At 39.0% G+C, this 18,557-nt stretch overlaps 3 protein-coding genes, 1 non-coding gene and 1 pseudogene across 7 annotated transcripts; 4 read left to right on the forward strand and 1 right to left on the reverse strand.

Annotated features, from left to right (window-relative positions):
- Window positions 1-24: 24 nt before the first annotated feature.
- Window positions 25-958, forward strand: LOC104759041 (S-adenosylmethionine synthase 1-like; annotated as a pseudogene).
- Window positions 41-113, forward strand: TRNAF-GAA (transfer RNA phenylalanine (anticodon GAA)). Its single transcript has one exon. It is a non-coding gene; the product is annotated as a tRNA-Phe (tRNA).
- A 415-nt stretch (window positions 959-1,373) lies between the features above and the next one.
- Window positions 1,374-2,311, reverse strand: LOC104754223 (two-pore potassium channel 4-like). The gene is made up of 2 exons (XM_010476363.2): window positions 1,590-2,311; window positions 1,374-1,491 (listed from the first exon to the last, which is right to left on the reverse strand). Exons 1-2 carry the CDS (start codon window positions 2,309-2,311, stop codon window positions 1,374-1,376), a joined length of 840 nt encoding a protein of 279 aa, XP_010474665.2.
- Window positions 2,312-3,808: 1,497 nt separating this feature from the next.
- Window positions 3,809-9,693, forward strand: LOC104754225 (ABC transporter B family member 11). Of its 2 annotated transcripts, none has more exons than XM_019239444.2 (11): window positions 3,809-4,250; window positions 4,679-4,996; window positions 5,081-5,135; window positions 5,241-5,416; window positions 5,519-5,740; window positions 5,830-6,068; window positions 6,170-7,832; window positions 7,970-8,236; window positions 8,323-8,586; window positions 8,680-8,979; window positions 9,076-9,693. In XM_019239444.2, exons 2-11 carry the CDS (start codon window positions 4,688-4,690, stop codon window positions 9,427-9,429), a joined length of 3,849 nt encoding a protein of 1,282 aa, XP_019094989.2. In that variant the 5' UTR covers window positions 3,809-4,250; window positions 4,679-4,687; the 3' UTR covers window positions 9,430-9,693. The 2 variants fall into 2 exon arrangements, with proteins under 2 accessions (XP_019094989.2, XP_087351224.1); XM_087495098.1 differs by having other exon boundaries at window positions 4,249-4,416.
- Window positions 9,694-10,732: 1,039 nt separating this feature from the next.
- Window positions 10,733-17,459, forward strand: LOC104754224 (ABC transporter B family member 11). Of its 3 annotated transcripts, XM_087495099.1 has the most exons (17): window positions 10,743-10,906; window positions 10,994-11,089; window positions 11,172-11,211; window positions 11,417-11,493; window positions 11,618-11,667; window positions 11,768-11,834; window positions 11,982-12,315; window positions 12,566-12,868; window positions 12,946-13,000; window positions 13,145-13,320; window positions 13,421-13,642; window positions 13,730-13,968; window positions 14,056-15,628; window positions 15,757-16,023; window positions 16,122-16,385; window positions 16,477-16,776; window positions 16,860-17,459. In XM_087495099.1, exons 8-17 carry the CDS (start codon window positions 12,575-12,577, stop codon window positions 17,211-17,213), a joined length of 3,744 nt encoding a protein of 1,247 aa, XP_087351225.1. In that variant the 5' UTR covers window positions 10,743-10,906; window positions 10,994-11,089; window positions 11,172-11,211; window positions 11,417-11,493; window positions 11,618-11,667; window positions 11,768-11,834; window positions 11,982-12,315; window positions 12,566-12,574; the 3' UTR covers window positions 17,214-17,459. The 3 variants fall into 3 exon arrangements, with proteins under 3 accessions (XP_010474666.2, XP_019094991.2, XP_087351225.1); XM_019239446.2 differs by lacking the exon at window positions 11,172-11,211 and having other exon boundaries at window positions 10,736-10,906; XM_010476364.3 differs by lacking the exon at window positions 11,172-11,211 and having other exon boundaries at window positions 10,733-10,906; window positions 11,768-12,315.
- The last annotated feature ends 1,098 nt before the right edge of the window (window positions 17,460-18,557 follow it).

Genomic DNA, 18,557 nt, shown 5'->3' on the forward strand with positions numbered 1-18,557 from the left:
TACACGTATATTAACCTTTTTAGGATGTTAATAAACAAATGCGGGGATAGCTCAGTTGGGAGAGCGTCAGACTGAAGATCTGAAGGTCGCGTGTTCGATCCACGCTCACCGCATCCAAATATGAGCCCTTATTATTTTAAGTCCATTGAATCCTTCTTATCTTTTCAAAATATGAGCCCTTTTTATTTAAGCCCATTGAATCCTTCTTATCTTTTCAAAATATGAGCCCATTTATAGTGTTAGCGTGCCCCATTTGCTAATGTAGACCATATTCCACTTAAACCCATCAGGCAGATTCGTCATTGGTGGGCCTCACGAAGACGCTGGTCTCACAGGGCGCAAGATCATCATCGACACTTACGGTGGATGGGGAGCTCACGGAGGTGGTGCTTTCTCAGGGAAAGACCCAACCAAGGTCAACAGAAGCGGAGCCTACATTGTTAGACAAGCAGCTAAGAGCGTTGTGGCTAACGGAATGGCTCGTAGGGCACTTGTTCAAGTCTCATACGCCATTGGAGTCCCTGAGCCATTGTCTGTCTTTGTTGACACTTACAAGACTGGTTTGATTCCAGACAAAGAGATACTCAAGATTGTGAAGGAGAGCTTCGATTTCAGACCGGGAATGATGACTATTAACCTTGACCTGAAGAGAGGAGGAAACGGGAGGTTCTTGAAAACTGCGGCTTATGGACACTTCGGAAGGGACGACCCTGACTTCACCTAGGAAGTAGTCAAGCCACTCAAGTGGAACAAACCTCAAGCTTAACTTTTACTCTGTTTTCATCCGGCAAACCAATTATCCTGCTCTCCTTTTTTCTTTCTCTCTGTTTTTGTGTGTTTGGTTTATGTATACTTTGTATTTGAGCTATTTGAATTGGGTGTTCGTTCTTATGCCATCATGGGTTGCAGTAAGTTTCGTGTGATCGATTCGTATATTGATTATACATAGTTCATATGAGTTGTCATCTTGTGATTGTAATATTATATAAGAAAAGTTAATAGTATGAACTAAGTTTCCTGTGCTGTGAGTCATGAACTAACTAAATTATGTTCATATACCTTTAGACTGAACCAACTGCCAAAAATAATGCACCCAAATGTCTAGAAAAGAACACCTTCGATAACGATTTAACTTCTGACTTCAAAGAGCAAGTAATAAAGACTCCAATAAGTTCAAGTAGCCTTTCTATTCACCATATTTTCTTCTTCTTTATAGGCCAAAACAGAGAATCATCATCATTATCGTTTTCATGATTGTTGTATACATTTTATCCTAAAAATGAAAAAGAAAAACTAATCATTTACATCTCTATACTTCCATCACTTAGTCACCAGGCAAGAGTCAGAATGATGTTGTTATCTTTCACAAACAGTCACGATCCGCTTGATGGCACCTTTTCACGATTCTCGAACTCGCTTACGATCTGCAGTATGTCATCCTCACTAACCTTCCCACTTTCTCTAAGCTTGGACACGATAAACTCTGATTCACTAATCACAAGATTCACAACACCAAAACACAAGTCAGTACTCAAAAATACAAGCATCTAAGGCTCTAACCTAATGATTGTAGTAAACAGAATCTTCACCTGATTGGCATTTTCATGACAGCAGTACGATCGATTTTCATCTCAGCCAAGTAAACAAACAAACTAGCCATTGCAATAGCTGAAAGAAGAAGCCAAAACACTGCGAAGATCCTTCCTTCAATCGTCTTAAACGCTTTATCTCCATAACCAACCGTCGTAACTGAGATAACCGACGAGTAAACCGAATCCAACCAATCCAACCGCTCGAAAACGTGAAGGAAGCAAGTTCCAGTCGCGATGCAGAGAAAGACGACGCAGAACGCTAAACACAGTTTCCACTTTAGCCTTATCCTACCATCTTCAGCTATGTGATCTCTAATGGCTCTGTTTCCAGTCTTGATACGATCAAGAATCGCGTTTTCTTGAAGACTCAGAACGTGGTTCACGTCGCGGTTGAGCAAGAAATCGAGACACACGACGCCGACTGATACCAAAACGATGGTCAAGATCTTGGTCGTCGGAGTAGACGGGACAATGTCGCCGTAACCGACAGTGCACAAAGTGACGACGGAGAAGTAGAAGGCGTCAACCCAAATATAAGTCTCGGTTCCAGAGAACTGGTCACGAAAACAAGAATATGTGAAAACCCCCAAGGTTAAGTAGAAAGAGAGGAGGATCAGCGCTAGTACAAGAATGGTCCATTTCGATTTTGATACAGCAGCTGGTGAGGATTCGATGGGACAGATAAGAAGGTTCTCATTGAGAAGGGTCTCGTCTTCCATTGATTAAAAAGCTCTGCTTCTTCTTCTTCTTCTTGAAAGGAAAAGTTTTTGACGATTGATGAAGTTGTTTTTTAGTTCATGATCTTTACGTTGCTTTTGAACCCTATATGCCACGTAGAAAAATAGAAATCGAGATTAGCCACGTGTGTAATTCTCGTTTTCTTACAGCTGATTAACAAGGCCCATCAAGAGCCCAATATAAATTGGATAAATGTCGAAGTCCAAGTCTAAGTCTAAGGAAGGTCCATAGGGATGACTTGTGTAAACTATGTGTTTCGTAATTAATGCAAATAGAATCTTCACGTACGAATTGACAGGCAGACACAAAGATCTAAGCCGCGCGGGGAATTGGGAATTAATTAGCGATAAGCTAAGTGGCCCCTCATGACTATTCTTATTCTCCCCAACGGATATTTAATAATAATTAAATACGTAACATTAAGTTTTCGATTTCAAGATGGTAACTAAAATCTTCTCATGTGTCATGACGCAAGCAGTGACGCTTTTTATTGCTTCGACTTACAATTATAATTACAATTATGGCACTAATCATCCCGTACTACACAAGTTGCAACGTTTCATATTTTTGGCTAGAATATGAATTTCTGATGTGTAAATATTTTTTGTAGCTGTTGGATCAAAAGATTGATATATATACTTAAGTTATAATTTTACTTCAGTCTACTACTTGTTCTTGTCGTATAAAGGAGTAGTTAGCATAAACATTAACTTTAATTATGACGTTGGTTTGGTTAGAAACATTTGAACATTATTATCACTTATTTTTAGTTAATAATTGGACCATTATGTGTTCCTTATTACTGAAGACAACATAAAACGTACGAATGATTATAATCACGTTCATTATCGTATAATCTAGTTTAATGCGACAACATACATACAGTACACATAGATTATGACAATTGAGTGTATCAAAAACCCTTAGCGGCCAAGAAAATAAATGTTTGTGAATAATAATACAATGTTTTACTGGAATACAATATATAAAGTTGACTTTTTTGCTTAGTTGCCAAGGAAGTTAGTCAAACTTCCGGTAAAGTGAAAATTCTCTTCCACTCTGTTAAATTTGTTTAAATTATCTTATGGATTTGTCTTCATCTACCATTTAATATTGCGCACACTTTATAATAATAATCGGACGAGAAAATTCAAGATGCTAGTGACTTATAGTAATTTTCAAACTGCAGTATACTAATAAGTTTTGGTCAGATAAATCATCGTAATTTTTAAAATTTGTTTCTTTATCAAATAAGTAATTTTTTTTGTCAAATTATTTTATTTTTCTTTCACATAAAAATTCGATTTTTTAATCCAAATTGAATTCTCCTCTGCTAACATTATAATTTCAATATAAAGTAACATATCATATTTTTAATATTCTATATAAGTATTGAAAGAGAGTGTGATTAAAAAAATACTTATATAGAATATTAAAAATGTGATATGTTACCTAATATTGAAATGATCATGTTAACTGTTCGGAAAAAGATAAACCAACCACACAGTTCTGTTTGTTTAGTTTATCTAACCTAGGAGAACTTCTCCTCCGTTTATCTAAAGAGAAGAAGAAAATACTGTATATGAGTATTTTTTTTGTAGTAAACACATAATTATTATGCTTTTTGACCAACACAATAGTTTATTCCCCCCACTCTCCTCTCCTTGCTTCTCAAGCAATTTTGGCAAAACCCAAAACCAGAGCTGCATATAAAAAAGGCAATTTCCTCATATAATTTTCTTCAGAAAACAAAAATTGGAATCTAGAAAGTTGAATAAACTAATTAAGAATAATAAACAAGAAAAAGATTAAACAAGTTTCAAGTTCAACAAACACAGCTTCGCTCACATCTGTCTTATTCCCCCAAAGTATCAAATCTTTTCTCGCTTTTCGTAGCTTCTCTCAGCACACATCTTTCAGGTCTGTTTCTCTTTCAACTTCTTTCTCTCTTTTTTATTAATCTCTGATTTGTGTTTTCTTTTGCGTTTTTAAAATTTGTTCTCTGATTTTACGGGTTAAGCCAAAAAGCATGTGACTTTTTTTCCCCCCTTAACAGCAGACTCTGTTTCATTGGTGCTAATTTCTGGTAACTCTTTTAGATTGAAACTTAAAAAAGGGCGAATCTTTATTCAACCAAGTGGGTTGCTTTTTTGGATTTACATTAGCAAACTCTAAGATTTCTCTATTGGAATGTTTTCTTAAATTCTTCAATTTTTCGTCCTTTTCTGGGTTTTAGGAATAGAGTTGAAAGTTATTAACTTTGTACTTCTTTTTGAATTATATATACCCGTTGATCTCGATCTGGGTATCACCAGATTTCTTAAAAACTTTTTTTTGATTTGTGTCAGCGCCGGAGAATGGACCGTGACGGCGCCGGAGAAGGGGACTCTGTTTCACACGAACCTTCGACTTCGAAAAGTCCTAAAGAAGGAGAAGAAGAAGAGACTACTAAGAAAGAAAAAACCGATGAGAAGACCAAGACTGTTCCTTTCTACAAGCTATTCGCGTTTGCTGATTCGTTTGATGTGTTCTTGATGGTCTGCGGCTCCATCGGAGCTATTGGGAATGGTGTTTGTTTACCTCTCATGACATTGTTGTTTGGTGATCTCATTGACTCCTTTGGACAGAATCAGAATAACAAAGACATTGTCGATGTTGTCTCAAAGGTTAGTAATGGCAATGTTTAACCTTTTTTTTTTTAATATTATGTTCTTTGGATCACATTTTACTAATAATGTTTCTTTTTATAGGTTTGTCTTAAATTCGTCTACCTTGGACTTGGAACACTAGGAGCTGCGTTTCTTCGTAAGTCATAGCCTTAAGGAAGAAAAGTTTTGTGTTTTTTGGTTTCTTCTTTGCAATTTTACTTAAGGATAAGTGAATTGAGGAGGTGTTTTTTTGTTATTGTAGAGGTGGCTTGTTGGATGATAACAGGAGAGAGACAAGCTGCGAGGATAAGAAGTACTTATCTGAAAACAATACTGAGACAAGACATTGGATTTTTCGATGTCGAAACAAACACAGGAGAGGTTGTTGGTAGAATGTCTGGAGATACTGTTCTTATACAAGATGCCATGGGTGAAAAGGTAATATACAACTACTAGAGAAACTTAGATATTGTGGTTTCAGGCTTATATATAAAGACAGGATTCATTAAGAAAGTTTGTTACTTTTCTTGAATCTTGCAGGTTGGGAAGTTCATTCAGCTGGTATCTACTTTCGTGGGCGGATTTGTTTTAGCTTTCATTAAAGGATGGTTACTAACATTGGTTATGTTAACTTCAATTCCTCTTCTTGCCATGGCTGGTGCATCCATGGCACTTATTGTCACTCGAGCTTCTTCTCGGGGACAAGCCGCTTATGCAAAAGCAGCAACTGTTGTTGAACAGACAATAGGTTCTATCCGGACGGTAAAACTCAAATCTTTCTAAGCTACAAAGAAATCTTTAACTGAGATTTGTTGCTTAATATTTTTGTATTGTGTTGTTTTTGTTTGAAGGTTGCTTCTTTTACGGGGGAGAGGCAAGCTGTTAACAGCTACAAGAAGTTCATAACATCGGCGTATAAGTCAAGCATTCAACAAGGTTTCTCCACCGGTTTAGGACTTGGAGTCATGTTCTTTGTGTTTTTCAGCAGCTATGCTTTGGCTATTTGGTTTGGCGGGAAGATGATAATCGAAAAAGGGTATACCGGTGGCGATGTGATCAACGTCATCATCATTGTGGTTGCGGGTTCAATGTAAGCTGCCCAAATACAACCACTTCGATATATATTACATCATGATCATGTCTTTTTTACTTATATACCTAACAGTGATGTTCTGTTTTTGTCTTGTTTAGGTCGCTTGGGCAAACATCTCCATGTGTAACCGCATTTGCCGCGGGTCAAGCTGCAGCATATAAGATGTTTGAGACGATCAAAAGAAAGCCTCTGATTGATGCTTACGACGTAAACGGAAAGGTTCTTGAAGATATACGAGGAGACATTGAACTTAAAGATGTGCATTTCAGTTACCCGGCGAGGCCTGACGAGGATATATTCAACGGATTCTCTCTGTTTATCCCAAGCGGTGCAACAGCAGCATTAGTAGGAGAAAGTGGAAGTGGCAAATCTACCGTGATTAGTCTGATCGAGAGGTTTTATGATCCGAAAGCAGGCGAAGTACTCATTGATGGAGTCAATCTTAAGGAGTTTCAGTTGAAATGGATCAGAAGCAAGATCGGATTGGTCAGCCAAGAACCGGTTCTGTTTTCGTCGAGCATCATGGAGAATATCGCCTACGGGAAAGACAATGCGACGCTTCAAGAGATTAAAGCAGCGACCGAGCTAGCAAATGCTGCAAAGTTTATAGACAAGTTACCTCAAGGGTTGGATACAATGGTAGGAGAGCACGGGACACAGCTCTCTGGAGGACAGAAACAGAGGATAGCGATTGCGAGAGCTATTCTAAAAGATCCACGGATTTTGCTTCTGGATGAAGCAACAAGCGCGCTCGATGCAGAATCCGAAAGAGTGGTTCAAGAGGCTTTAGACAGAGTGATGGTTAACCGGACTACTGTAATTGTCGCACATAGGTTAAGCACGGTCAGAAATGCGGATATGATTGCGGTGATTCACAGGGGAAAGATGGTAGAGAAAGGTTCGCATTCTGAGTTGTTAAGAGATGCCGAGGGAGCTTACTCGCAGCTCATTCGGTTACAGGAGATAAACAAGGATGCAAAACCATCAGACATATCTTCAGGATCGTCTTTCCGGAATTCGAATTTGAAAAAATCATTAGAGGGATCTGTTATTAGTGGTGGAGCCTCATCTGTTGGAAATAGCAGCCGTCATCATTCTATGAATGTTGTTGGTTTATCCACAGGAGTAGACCTTGGTAGCAGTAGCCAAGAGGAAGCTGGAACAGCGAGTAAAGAACCGCTCCCAAAAGTGTCACTCACCAGAATAGCAGCTCTAAACAAACCTGAGATCCCGGTTCTCCTTCTAGGAACCGTTGCAGCAGCAATAAATGGCGCCATTTTCCCGCTTTTTGGGATTTTAATTTCAAGAGTCATCGAAGCGTTCTTCAAACCAGCTGACCAGTTAAAGAAAGATTCAAGATTCTGGGCGATAATATTTGTAGCTCTTGGAGTAACTTCGTTGATCGTCTCACCGACTCAAATGTATCTGTTTGCAGTAGCTGGAGGAAAACTGATTCGGAGGATTCGATCAATGTGTTTTGAAAGAGCGGTTCACATGGAAGTTGGTTGGTTCGATGAGCCACAGAACTCGAGTGGTACAATGGGTGCAAGACTATCAGCTGATGCAGCTTTGATTAGGGCTCTAGTTGGAGATGCATTATCTCTAGCGGTTCAAAACGCTGCATCTGCTGCGTCTGGATTGATTATTGCGTTCACTGCGTGTTGGGAATTGGCGCTTATAATCTTAGTGATGCTTCCTCTTATTGGTATCAATGGTTACGTTCAAGTCAAGTTCATGAAAGGATTCAGCGCCGACGCAAAGGTATGTTTGTACATCAATCAGTTTGGTTCCATCTCTTTTTTGGTTGATTTCGGTTTTGTAAATCTCCCCTGTTTAAAAGTTCTCTGTTTTTTTCTTGTGGATCAAGAAACTTACTCTGGTTTTGTATAACTTTGCAGTCAAAGTACGAGGAGGCAAGTCAGGTAGCGAATGATGCGGTGGGGAGTATAAGAACAGTGGCATCCTTCTGCGCGGAGGAGAAAGTGATGAAGATGTATAAGAAGCAATGCGAAGGTCCAATCAAAGACGGAATAAAACAAGGTTTCATCAGCGGATTAGGGTTTGGATTCTCCTTCTTCATTCTGTTTTGTGTCTACGCCACAAGCTTCTACGCGGGGGCTAGATTGGTTGAAGACGGCAAGACTACTTTCAATGATGTTTTCCAGGTAAATTAGTTTTCTAATCATTGCTTAAATATGTTTGAAAAATCTTTGTGATCTAGTAATGAAGAAGGATTGATTGGATCTTGCAGGTGTTCTTTGCGTTAACTATGGCAGCGATTGGGGTCTCCCAGTCGAGTTCTTTCGCTCCAGATTCTAGCAAAGCTAAAGTTGCAGCTGCGTCGATCTTTGCAATCATCGATAGGAAATCAAAGATAGACTCGAGCGATGAGTCAGGGACAGTGTTGGAGAATGTTAAGGGAGATATTGAGCTTCGTCACTTAAGTTTCAGTTATCCGGCAAGACCAGACATTCAAATCTTTCGCGATCTTTGCTTAACCATTCGTGCAGGAAAGGTAACCAATTCGTTTAAACCCTAACTATCACTTAGGAGTCTATAAGTTTCTGTTTCTGATCAACTTCTGTCTCTTTTGTGTTTTTTCTTTCAGACGGTTGCTTTGGTAGGAGAAAGCGGATCGGGGAAATCTACGGTGATCTCGCTCTTGCAAAGATTTTACGATCCGGATTCCGGTCATATAACCCTAGACGGAGTTGAGCTCAAGAAGCTGCAACTGAAATGGTTGAGACAACAAATGGGACTTGTGGGACAAGAACCTGTCTTGTTCAACGACACGATTAGAGCCAACATTGCTTATGGCAAAGGAAGCGAAGACGCTGCAACCGAGTCTGAGATCATAGCTGCTGCAGAACTCGCCAATGCACACAAATTCATCTCTAGCATACAACAGGTAAGGGGGAAAAACAGAATCTATATATATATAAGAGTTAAGAACTCTGCTTTTTTTTGGAAATTTACTTACAACACAAGCAATACAATTTTTTAGGGTTACGACACAGTGGTGGGTGAGAGAGGGATCCAGTTATCAGGAGGACAGAAGCAGCGCGTCGCTATAGCACGCGCCATCGTGAAAGAGCCAAAGATATTGCTTTTGGACGAAGCAACGAGCGCTCTTGATGCGGAATCAGAGCGAGTGGTTCAAGATGCGCTAGACCGAGTGATGGTGAACCGAACAACGGTCGTGGTGGCTCACCGGTTATCGACAATTAAAAACGCTGACGTCATCGCCGTCGTTAAGAACGGTGTGATCGCTGAGAAAGGTACTCACGAGACGTTGATCAAAATCGACGGTGGGGTTTATGCTTCGTTAGTTCAGCTTCACATGACTGCTTCTAATTGAGATATATACGTTTTGATGATATATATATTTTTTTGGGTTTATGAGAGCTAAAAATTTCAGAGTTTTGGCTGCAGTCGAAACTAGGCTATGGTTAATGTACTAAAAGGTTTTGTATTTATTTTTGTTTTGTTTTCCGTAACATGTATTTTTTCTGTTGTTGTTGTTGTTGTTGTATACAAGTTTATGAAGCTGTCACTATTTATTTTTATTTTCTTTTTCTTTCTAAATTTTGTATTTATAATGAATGGATTTCGACCTTGACAAGATTTGTCTCTTTTCATTTTACCTTATTCCTCAACATATATTTCTTTGCAGTACTAATATTAATATTATTTAGTGTTTTAATATAATAATAGCAAATGTTAATAACTACAACAAATAAAATGTGTATTGTATTTAATTAATACAAATATTAATTTAATACAAATATTAACATAATATATATATATATATATAGTAAGATAAATATTAATAAGTATAAAATGTGTATAGTATTTAATTACATAGTTTAATTTATATGTAATAATGTAATGGAAAAACCAGAGGATGTAGTAAGGTTAGCGGTTGGAGAGGCGAATTCCTGACTGCAGGCTCAGGTAGAGGAGGTGGAAGAGGATCCATCTCCTTTGGCCAACCCCCGGTGCTCGGGGACTGGGGCGACTAGGTCACCTTCCTAATCGATTTTCAGGCTATCAGTGTTTTGTAGATGGCTCGTGGAAAGTAGGCGATGCTTTTGCGGGTGCAGGATGGGTGTGTTTGTTTTTTTAAGACGCTTTGACGACGAGGGGTGCAACCAACTTTTGACGTAGTCTTTCACCATTGCATGCCGAAGTAGAAGCCTTTGTTGGGGTTATGCGGTGTATGATTGGACATGATTATCGGGAAGTGGTTTTTTATACAGATTACTCAGACTTGGTAAAGATGGTGTCTTCGCCTCGGGACTGGCTGGCCTTCAAACTTTACCTTGACAATATCAAGATGGATATGAAGGAGTTTCTTCTTTCTCTTTGTCTCTAATTCCAAGAACTGTAAATGTAAGTGCGGATAAATTGGCACGCCAAGCACGTTTTTCTCCGCAACATGTATTGTTTGTAAACGATTTCTGTTGTCAAAAAAAAAAAAAAAAGACCTGTTTCAATTAAAATTAAAATCTAAACTATGAGATCATCTCCAATGGGGGGTTTTAACTCAAGTGTCCAACAAATAAGTATCTAAAAAATAAATCAATAATGAGAAAGAAACAAAGGAACCGGGTTTAATTTTGGAACTTTAATCAGATCCCCTCAAATATACGTGTCAATTTGTTGTTGGTTGAGATAAGAGTATGACAGACAAAAAAAAAAAAAAAAAAAAAAATCCCTAATTTCTCACTCTCTGTAATCTTTGTTTCAATCGGAAGAGGAGAAATCACAACGGTGAAGAAGCTCTTAACTCTTAACAGCTTAGAAGAACAATTCCTTTATACTAGATTTTCATGGTTAATTTACAAATCTCTTTCTATCTAATTTATAACCACCGTCTCCACTCAATTTCCTCAGTAACTTGTCTTTTCCGATTTGATCAGGCTTCAGGCGAATTCCGGCGCAGAGAAGTTGAAGCTCTACTCTTACTTGGAGAAGCTCGTGTGCTCATCGCGTCCGAGTCGCCCTCGCTTTGAAAGGTCTCGTCTATGATTTTACTATCGCTTTCTAGTCAATTTTATTTGATTCTGAAATTTTTGATTTTGTTTGATTGTTTTTTAGGGCTTGATTGATTATGAGTATATATACCAGTGAATTGGGAGTAAGTCTTTGATTGCTATTTTTTAAGAAACCTCTGAGATCAAATCTCTAACAGCTTGATTGTTGATTGATTGATGTGTGTGTTTACATCCCTTGCTGATTGATGCTATATGTACAACAGTTTCATTGTCTCGGACTCTATCAGTTATATATCTTCTAAACAAGTATTGACCTTTAATTTATTATTGATGTTTTCTGTGTTGTAGAACGAAAAAAAGCTGATATCTTCACTTCTACACTTCTCGACATTCACTTCAAGATGCTAGAGAGAAACAAGAAAGAGGTCTTTACATTTTATCTCTGGTTGAATGTTAATCTATGATTCTTCGGTTCTGGATCTTTATTCGTTTGGGTTTACACCTGTTTGATTATATATGCTTGATGAAGAAACAAATTCACTTCTGCAGATTGGATGTGTACGTTAAATGGCGAATCTTTTAGCAATAAAGCATTTCTGGTCTGTGCTAAAATACATATATATATGCAGATTTGAAACAAACTCTTTTCACTTGCTGAAAAGTTCTGTTATAACAACTGATATAAATGTTTTCTGACAGGGATTTGAAGTTGCAAGGGACTACAAAATTATCAGCTCAAGTTGCAAGGGACTATAAATTTTGCCTTGTGTGTTAAGCATTCTCACTTTTATGTTTACACAAGTTTTTTAAATTTGAATTTTTGGATCCTCCTATTTTAGACCCCTCCCATTGGACTATGTCAAAACTAATAAACTTTCTCCAGTTTCTAACTTGTAACTTTGCATTTTTTCAGTTATAAATATTGTTGGATCCCAAAAAATGGATCCAATCATTGGAGATGCTCTCTACCACACAGAAAAAAGAATCTCAATTGTTATCCATCGTTTATTATAAGCCGCACATATAACATCTTGATTTTGTAGGCAAATGGTTCTTTTTCTTTTTTTCTGTGTATCAACTGTTTTTAAACACAAACGTGTTGGACGGAGACATATTGGAATCATGTGCGTACTAAACGTCTTTATATCCTTCTCCCTATCTGCACAAATACCACTCTCCTCCATTAATCATAGCCACTCTCCTTGCTTCTCAAGCAATTTATCTTGGCTTCTCACCGCATCTCTCAGGTCTGTTCTCTTTCAACTTCTTTCTCTTTTTTTAATCTCTGATTTGGGTTTTGCGGGTTGAGCCCAAAGCATGTGACTTTCTTTTTTTTCCCCAAAACAGACTCTGTTTCATTGGTACTACTAGTTTCTGGGAACTCTTTAGGTTGAATTTTTTTAAAAAGGACGAATCTTTGTTCCCAAGTTGATTGTTTCTTTTGGATTTACATTAGCGAACTCTAAGATTTCTCAAAAACTATCTGATTTGTATCAGCGCCGGCAAATGGAATCTGTTTCACGTGAACCTTCAAGTTCGAAAAGTCCTAAAGAAGGAGAAGAAGAAGAAGAAGAAGAGACTACTAAGAAAGTAAAAAACGATGAGAAGACCAAGACAGTTCCTTTCTACAAGCTATTTGCGTTTGCAGATTCGTTTGATGTCTTCTTGATGATCTGTGGCTCACTCGGAGCTATTGGGAATGGTGTTTCTTTACCTCTCGTTACATTGTTGTTTGGTGATCTCATTGATTCCTTTGGACAGAATCAGAATAAAAAATACATTGTCGATGTTGTCTCAAAGGTTAGTAATGGTCATATTTAACTTTATTTTATACTATTCTTTGGATCACATTTCACTGATTATGTTTCTTTTTATAGGTTTGTCTTAAATTCGTCTACCTTGCACTTGGAACACTAGGAGCTGCGTTTCTTCGTAAGCTCTCCTTTGCTTTGCAGTTTTACATAAGGATTAGTGAATTAAGGAAGAAAAATTTTGTGTTTTTGGTTTCTCCTTTGCATATTACATAAGGATTAGTGAATTAGGGAGGTGATTATTTGGTGTTTTATGTTATTGTAGAGGTGGCTTGTTGGATGATAACTGGAGAGAGACAAGCGGCGAGGATAAGAAGTACTTATCTGAAAACAATCCTGAGACAAGACATTGGATTTTTCGATGTCGAAACAAACACAGGAGAGGTTATTGGTAGAATGTCTGGAGATACTGTTCTTATACAAGATGCCATGGGTGAGAAGGTGATTAATATACAACTACTAGAGAAACTTGGGTATTGTGGTTTCAGGCTGTAACGAGTAGATTCATTTAAAAGTGTGTTACTGTTCTTGAATCTTGCAGGTTGGGAAGTTTATTCAGCTGATCTCTACTTTCGTGGGCGGATTTGTTTTAGCTTTCCTCAAAGGATGGTTACTAACATTGATTATGTTAACTTCAATTCCTCTTAATGCAATGGCTGGTGCAGCCATGGCACTTATAGTCACTCGAACTTCTTCTCGGGCACAAGCCGCTTATGCGAAAGCAGCAACTGTTGTTGAACAGACAATAGGGTCTATCCGAACGGTAAAACTCAATTTTTTAAGATACAAAACTATCTTTAACTGAGATTTGTTGCTTAACTTTTTTGTTTTGTTTTGTGTTGGATTAAAGGTTGCTTCTTTTACGGGAGAGAAGCAGGCTATTAATAGTTACAAGAAGTTCATAACATCGGCGTATAAGTCAAGCGTTGAACAAGGTTTCTCAACCGGTTTAGGATTTGGAATAATGTTCTTTGTGTATTTCAGCACATATGCTTTGGCTATCTGGTTTGGTGGAAAGATGATACTCGAAAAAGGGTATAGCGGTGGCGATGTGATCAACGTCATCATCATTGTGGTTGTGGGTTCAAGGTAAGCTGTCTAGACAATCATTTCTATATATAGTATCATGTCTTTTTCACTTAAAGCAATATTTGTTCTATGTTTTCTCTTTTTTAGGTCGCTCGGGCAAACATCTCCATGTGTAACCGCATTTGCCGCGGGTCAAGCTGCAGCATATAAGATGTTTGAGACGATCAAAAGAAAGCCTTTGATTGATGCTTACGACGTGAATGGAAAGGTTCTTGGAGATATCCGAGGAGACATTGAACTTAAAGATGTTCACTTCAGTTACCCGGCGAGGCCAGACGAGGATATATTCAACGGATTCTCTCTGTTTATCCCGAGCGGTGCAACAGCAGCATTAGTAGGAGAAAGTGGAAGTGGCAAATCTACGGTGATTAGTTTGATCGAGAGGTTTTATGATCCGAAAGCAGGCGAAGTACTTATTGATGGATTTAATCTTAAGGAGTTTCAGTTGAAATGGATCAGAAGCAAAATAGGATTGGTCAGCCAAGAACCGGTTCTGTTTTCATCAAGCATCATGGAGAATATCGCCTACGGGAAAGAAAATGCAACGCTTCAAGAGATTAAAGCAGCAACCGAGCTAGCAAATGCGGCAAAGTTTATTGATAAGTTACCTCAAGGGTTGGATACAATGGTAGGAGAGCACGGGACACAGCTCTCGGGTGGACAGAAACAAAGGATAGCGATTGCGAGAGCTATTCTCAAAGATCCGCGGATTTTGCTTCTGGATGAAGCAACAAGCGCGCTCGATGCAGAATCCGAAAGAGTGGTTCAAGAGGCTTTAGATAGAGTGATGGTTAACCGGACTACGGTAATTGTCGCACATAGGTTAAGCACGGTGAGAAATGCGGATATGATTGCGGTGATTCACCGCGGCAGAATGGTGGAAAAGGGTTCGCATTCTGAGTTGTTAAAAGATGCTGAGGGAGCTTATTCGCATCTCATTCGGTTACAAGAGATAAACAAGGGTCAAGATGCTAAACCATCAGACATATCTTCGGTAGAGGAGTCTGTTATTAGTAGTGAAACCTTGTCTGTTGGAAATAACCTTGGTAGCAGTAGCCAACGAGTTGGCAAAGAACCACTCCCAAAAGTATCACTCACCAGAATAGCAGCTCTAAACAAGCCTGAGATCCCGGTTCTCATTCTAGGAACCGTAGCAGCAGCAATCAATGGCACGATTTTCCCGGTTTTTGGGATTCTGATTTCAAAAGTCATCGAAGCGTTCTTCAAACCAGCTGAAGAATTAAAGAAAGATTCAAGATTCTGGGCGATCACTTTTGTAGCTCTTGGAGTAACTTCGTTGATCGTCTCGCCGGCTCAAATGTATCTGTTTGCAGTAGCTGGTGGAAAACTGATTCGGAGGATTCGATCAATGTGTTTTGAGAGAGCGGTTCACATGGAAGTTAGCTGGTTCGATGAGCCACATAACTCAAGTGGTAAGCTGGGGGCAAGACTATCAGCTGATGCAGCTTTGATTAGGGCTCTAGTTGGAGATGCATTGGCTCTAGCGGTTCAAAACGCTGCATCTGCTGCGGCTGGATTAATTATTGCGTTTACTGCGTGTTGGGAATTGGCGCTTATAATCTTGGTGATGCTTCCTCTTATTGGTATAAATGGTTTCGTTCAAGTCAAGTTCATGAAAGGATTCAGCGCCGACGCAAAGGTTTGTACATCAATGGGTTCAGTTCTGTAAAAATCCTCTGTTTGGTTGATTTCGGTTTTGTAAAAGTCCTGTGGCTTTTTGTTTCTTGTGGGTCAAGAAACTTACTCTGGTTTTGTATAACTTTGCAGTCACAGTACGAGGAGGCCAGTCAGCTAGTGAATGATGCGGTGGGGAGTATAAGAACAGTTGCGTCCTTCTGCGCAGAGGAGAAAGTGATGCAGATGTACAAGAAGCAATGCGAAGGTCCAATCAAAGACGGAATAAACCAAGGTCTCATCAGCGGATTAGGGACTGGATTTTCCTTCTTCCTTCTGTTTTGTGTCTACGCGACAAGCTTCTACGCTGGGGCAAGACTGGTTGAAGACGGCAAGACTACTTTCAATGATGTTTTCCAGGTAATGTGTTTTCCTAATCATTGCTTAAATATGTTTGAAAAATCTTTGTGATCTAGTAATGAAGAAGAATGAATTGGATCTTGATCTGGACCTTGCAGGTGTTCTTTGGGTTATCTATGGCAGCGGTTGGGATCTCTCAGTCGAGTTCTTTGGCTCCAGATTCTAGCAAAGCCAAGGTTGCAGCTGCTTCGATCTTTGCAATCATCGATAGGAAATCAAAGATAGACTCGAGCGATGAGTCAGGGATAGTGTTGGAGAATATTAAGGGTGATATTGAGCTTAGTCACTTAAGCTTCACGTATCCAGCAAGACCAGACATTCAAATCTTTAGCGATCTTTGCTTAACCATTCGTGCAGGAAAGGTAAAACAAATTTTTGGACAAAACCCTAACTATCTCTTAGGAATTTATAAGCTTCACACTCATCCGCTGTCTCTTTGTGTTTTTCTTTCAGACGGTTGCTTTGGTAGGAGAAAGCGGATCGGGGAAATCTACGGTGGTCTCGCTCTTGCAAAGATTTTACGATCCAGATTCCGGTCATATAACCCTAGACGGAGTTGAGCTCAAGAAGCTGCAACTGAAATGGTTGAGACAACAGATGGGACTTGTGGGACAAGAACCTGTCTTGTTCAACGACACGATTAGAGCCAACATCGCTTATGGCAAAGGAAGTGAAGACGCTGCAACCGAGTCTGAAATCATAGCTGCTGCAGAACTCGCCAATGCACACAAATTCATCTCTAGCATACAACAGGTAAGGGAAGAAAAAACATAACAAATACAAGAACTCTGCTTTTTTGGAAATTTACTTATAACGCAAGCTATACAATTGTTTAGGGTTACGACACAGTGGTGGGTGAGAGAGGGATTCAATTATCAGGAGGACAGAAGCAGCGAGTGGCTATAGCACGCGCCATCGTGAGAGAGCCAAAGATATTGCTTTTGGACGAAGCAACGAGCGCTCTTGATGCGGAATCAGAGCGAGTGGTTCAAGATGCGCTAGACCGAGTGATGGTGAACCGAACAACGGTCGTGGTGGCTCACCGGTTATCGACAATTAAAAACGCTGACGTCATTGCCGTCGTTAAGAACGGTGTGATCGCTGAGAAAGGTACTCACGAGACGTTGATCAAAATCGACGGTGGGGTTTATGCTTCGCTAGTTCAGCTTCACATGACTGCTTCTAATTGAGATATATACGTTTTGATGATTGATATATATTTGGTTTGTGAGCCAAAACTAGGTTATGTGTACATATTTTATTTTGTTTTGTTATTTTTATTTTCTTTTTCGTTCTAAAGTTTGTATTTATAATGAATGGATTTCGACTTTTTCGATCTAAGATGTTGAACGATGTATTTGACTTCGTAACACAAAACTTCTCTTTGTGTAACGTTCACTCACTTACTGTAATTAAGACCCTAGTCTTCGGATAAATTTACTCTCTCATTCTTTTTTTCTTCGTTAGTCGATCATCTCTCGTTTGTAAATACGTATGCAAAAATGCAAACTGACATTAACGAGTTAAATAGATCTCCAATGTGGAGACCAACTATCCCAAAAAACACACTAAGCTTATCGTCACCAACACCACGCTTTAAAAAAACAAAAACCTACGACAACTAATGAGCACTCAACATTGCTTTCTTCTTTTTCTCCTCTGCTCTTGCATTGCACAATTTGCAACACAGCCCAACGATTTTTTATTGACTCCATTTGTGACAGGTGGCTCTTGCATCTCGTATCCATGAGTATTGAATAGTAGCCCAAAAGGATTGGTGTTTATCATCGTCATGTTGTCCCATGGAGACATCTCTTGAATTCCTTCTAGATATGAACCTTGAAAGTAGAGGTTGCCCTGCATCTCAAATCTTGCGCTATCCATCTCACCTAAAGTATCAACCATCTTCTCTTGTTCTTGTTGTTGACTGGCAGTATCAACACCATCTTCTTCTTCGTCTTTAACCAATAGATTTTCCAGCTCTTCCGCATAGTTCTCCATGTGTTGATCCAGGTTTAAGATATCTTGGCGGCCAACACATTCATCTTCCGTGATAATTACGAGCTGGTTCCCTGAATCTTGAACTTGAAGAGGAAGAGGAATATGTGGATGTTGTTGTTGTTGTGTGACCCTATCATTCTCATCATCTTCGTCTTTATCCAGTATATTTTCAAGCTCTTTCGAATATTCTTCCATTGTAGATCTTAAATCTTGACCTCCAAGAGAAGGGATTGAGTCTTGAGGAAGCATCAGTGGTTGTTGTTGATCAATGAAACCAAAAGTACTATCAATCATCCTCTCTTGTTCTCGTTGTTGAGTGACGCTTTCCAGAGGAAGAGGGATATGTGGATGTTGTTGTTGTTGTTTAACCATATCATCATCATCATCATCTTCGTCTTTATCCAGTATATTTTCCAGCTCTTTCGCATATTCCTCCATTTGGTCCTTTGTGGATCTTAAATCTTGAACTTCAAGAGGAGGGATTGAGTCTTGAGAAAGCATCAGTGGTTGTTGTTGATCAACGAAGTCAAGGA

This window comes from Camelina sativa, chromosome 17 (genome assembly GCF_030686135.1).
Source record: "Camelina sativa cultivar CO46 ecotype springtype chromosome 17, ASM3068613v1".
Lineage (NCBI taxonomy): Eukaryota > Viridiplantae > Streptophyta > Magnoliopsida > Brassicales > Brassicaceae > Camelina > Camelina sativa.

Excerpts from the sequence above, each read along its gene's own strand:
- LOC104754223 (XM_010476363.2), bottom strand. The coding sequence starts at position 2,311 with ATGGAAGACGAGACCCTTCTCAATGAGAACCTTCTTATCTGTCCCATC. Across the intron at positions 1,492-1,589 it reads GTCATGAAAATGCCAATCAG|TGAATCAGAGTTTATCGTGT; the intron begins GTGAAGATTCTG and ends TCTTGTGATTAG.
- LOC104754225 (XM_019239444.2), top strand. The coding sequence starts at position 4,688 with ATGGACCGTGACGGCGCCGGAGAAGGGGACTCTGTTTCACACGAACCT. Across the intron at positions 6,069-6,169 it reads ATTGTGGTTGCGGGTTCAAT|GTCGCTTGGGCAAACATCTC; the intron begins GTAAGCTGCCCA and ends TGTCTTGTTTAG. Across the intron at positions 7,833-7,969 it reads GATTCAGCGCCGACGCAAAG|TCAAAGTACGAGGAGGCAAG; the intron begins GTATGTTTGTAC and ends ATAACTTTGCAG.
- LOC104754224 (XM_010476364.3), top strand. The coding sequence starts at position 12,575 with ATGGAATCTGTTTCACGTGAACCTTCAAGTTCGAAAAGTCCTAAAGAA. Across the intron at positions 13,321-13,420 it reads AAGATGCCATGGGTGAGAAG|GTTGGGAAGTTTATTCAGCT; the intron begins GTGATTAATATA and ends TGAATCTTGCAG. Across the intron at positions 15,629-15,756 it reads GATTCAGCGCCGACGCAAAG|TCACAGTACGAGGAGGCCAG; the intron begins GTTTGTACATCA and ends ATAACTTTGCAG.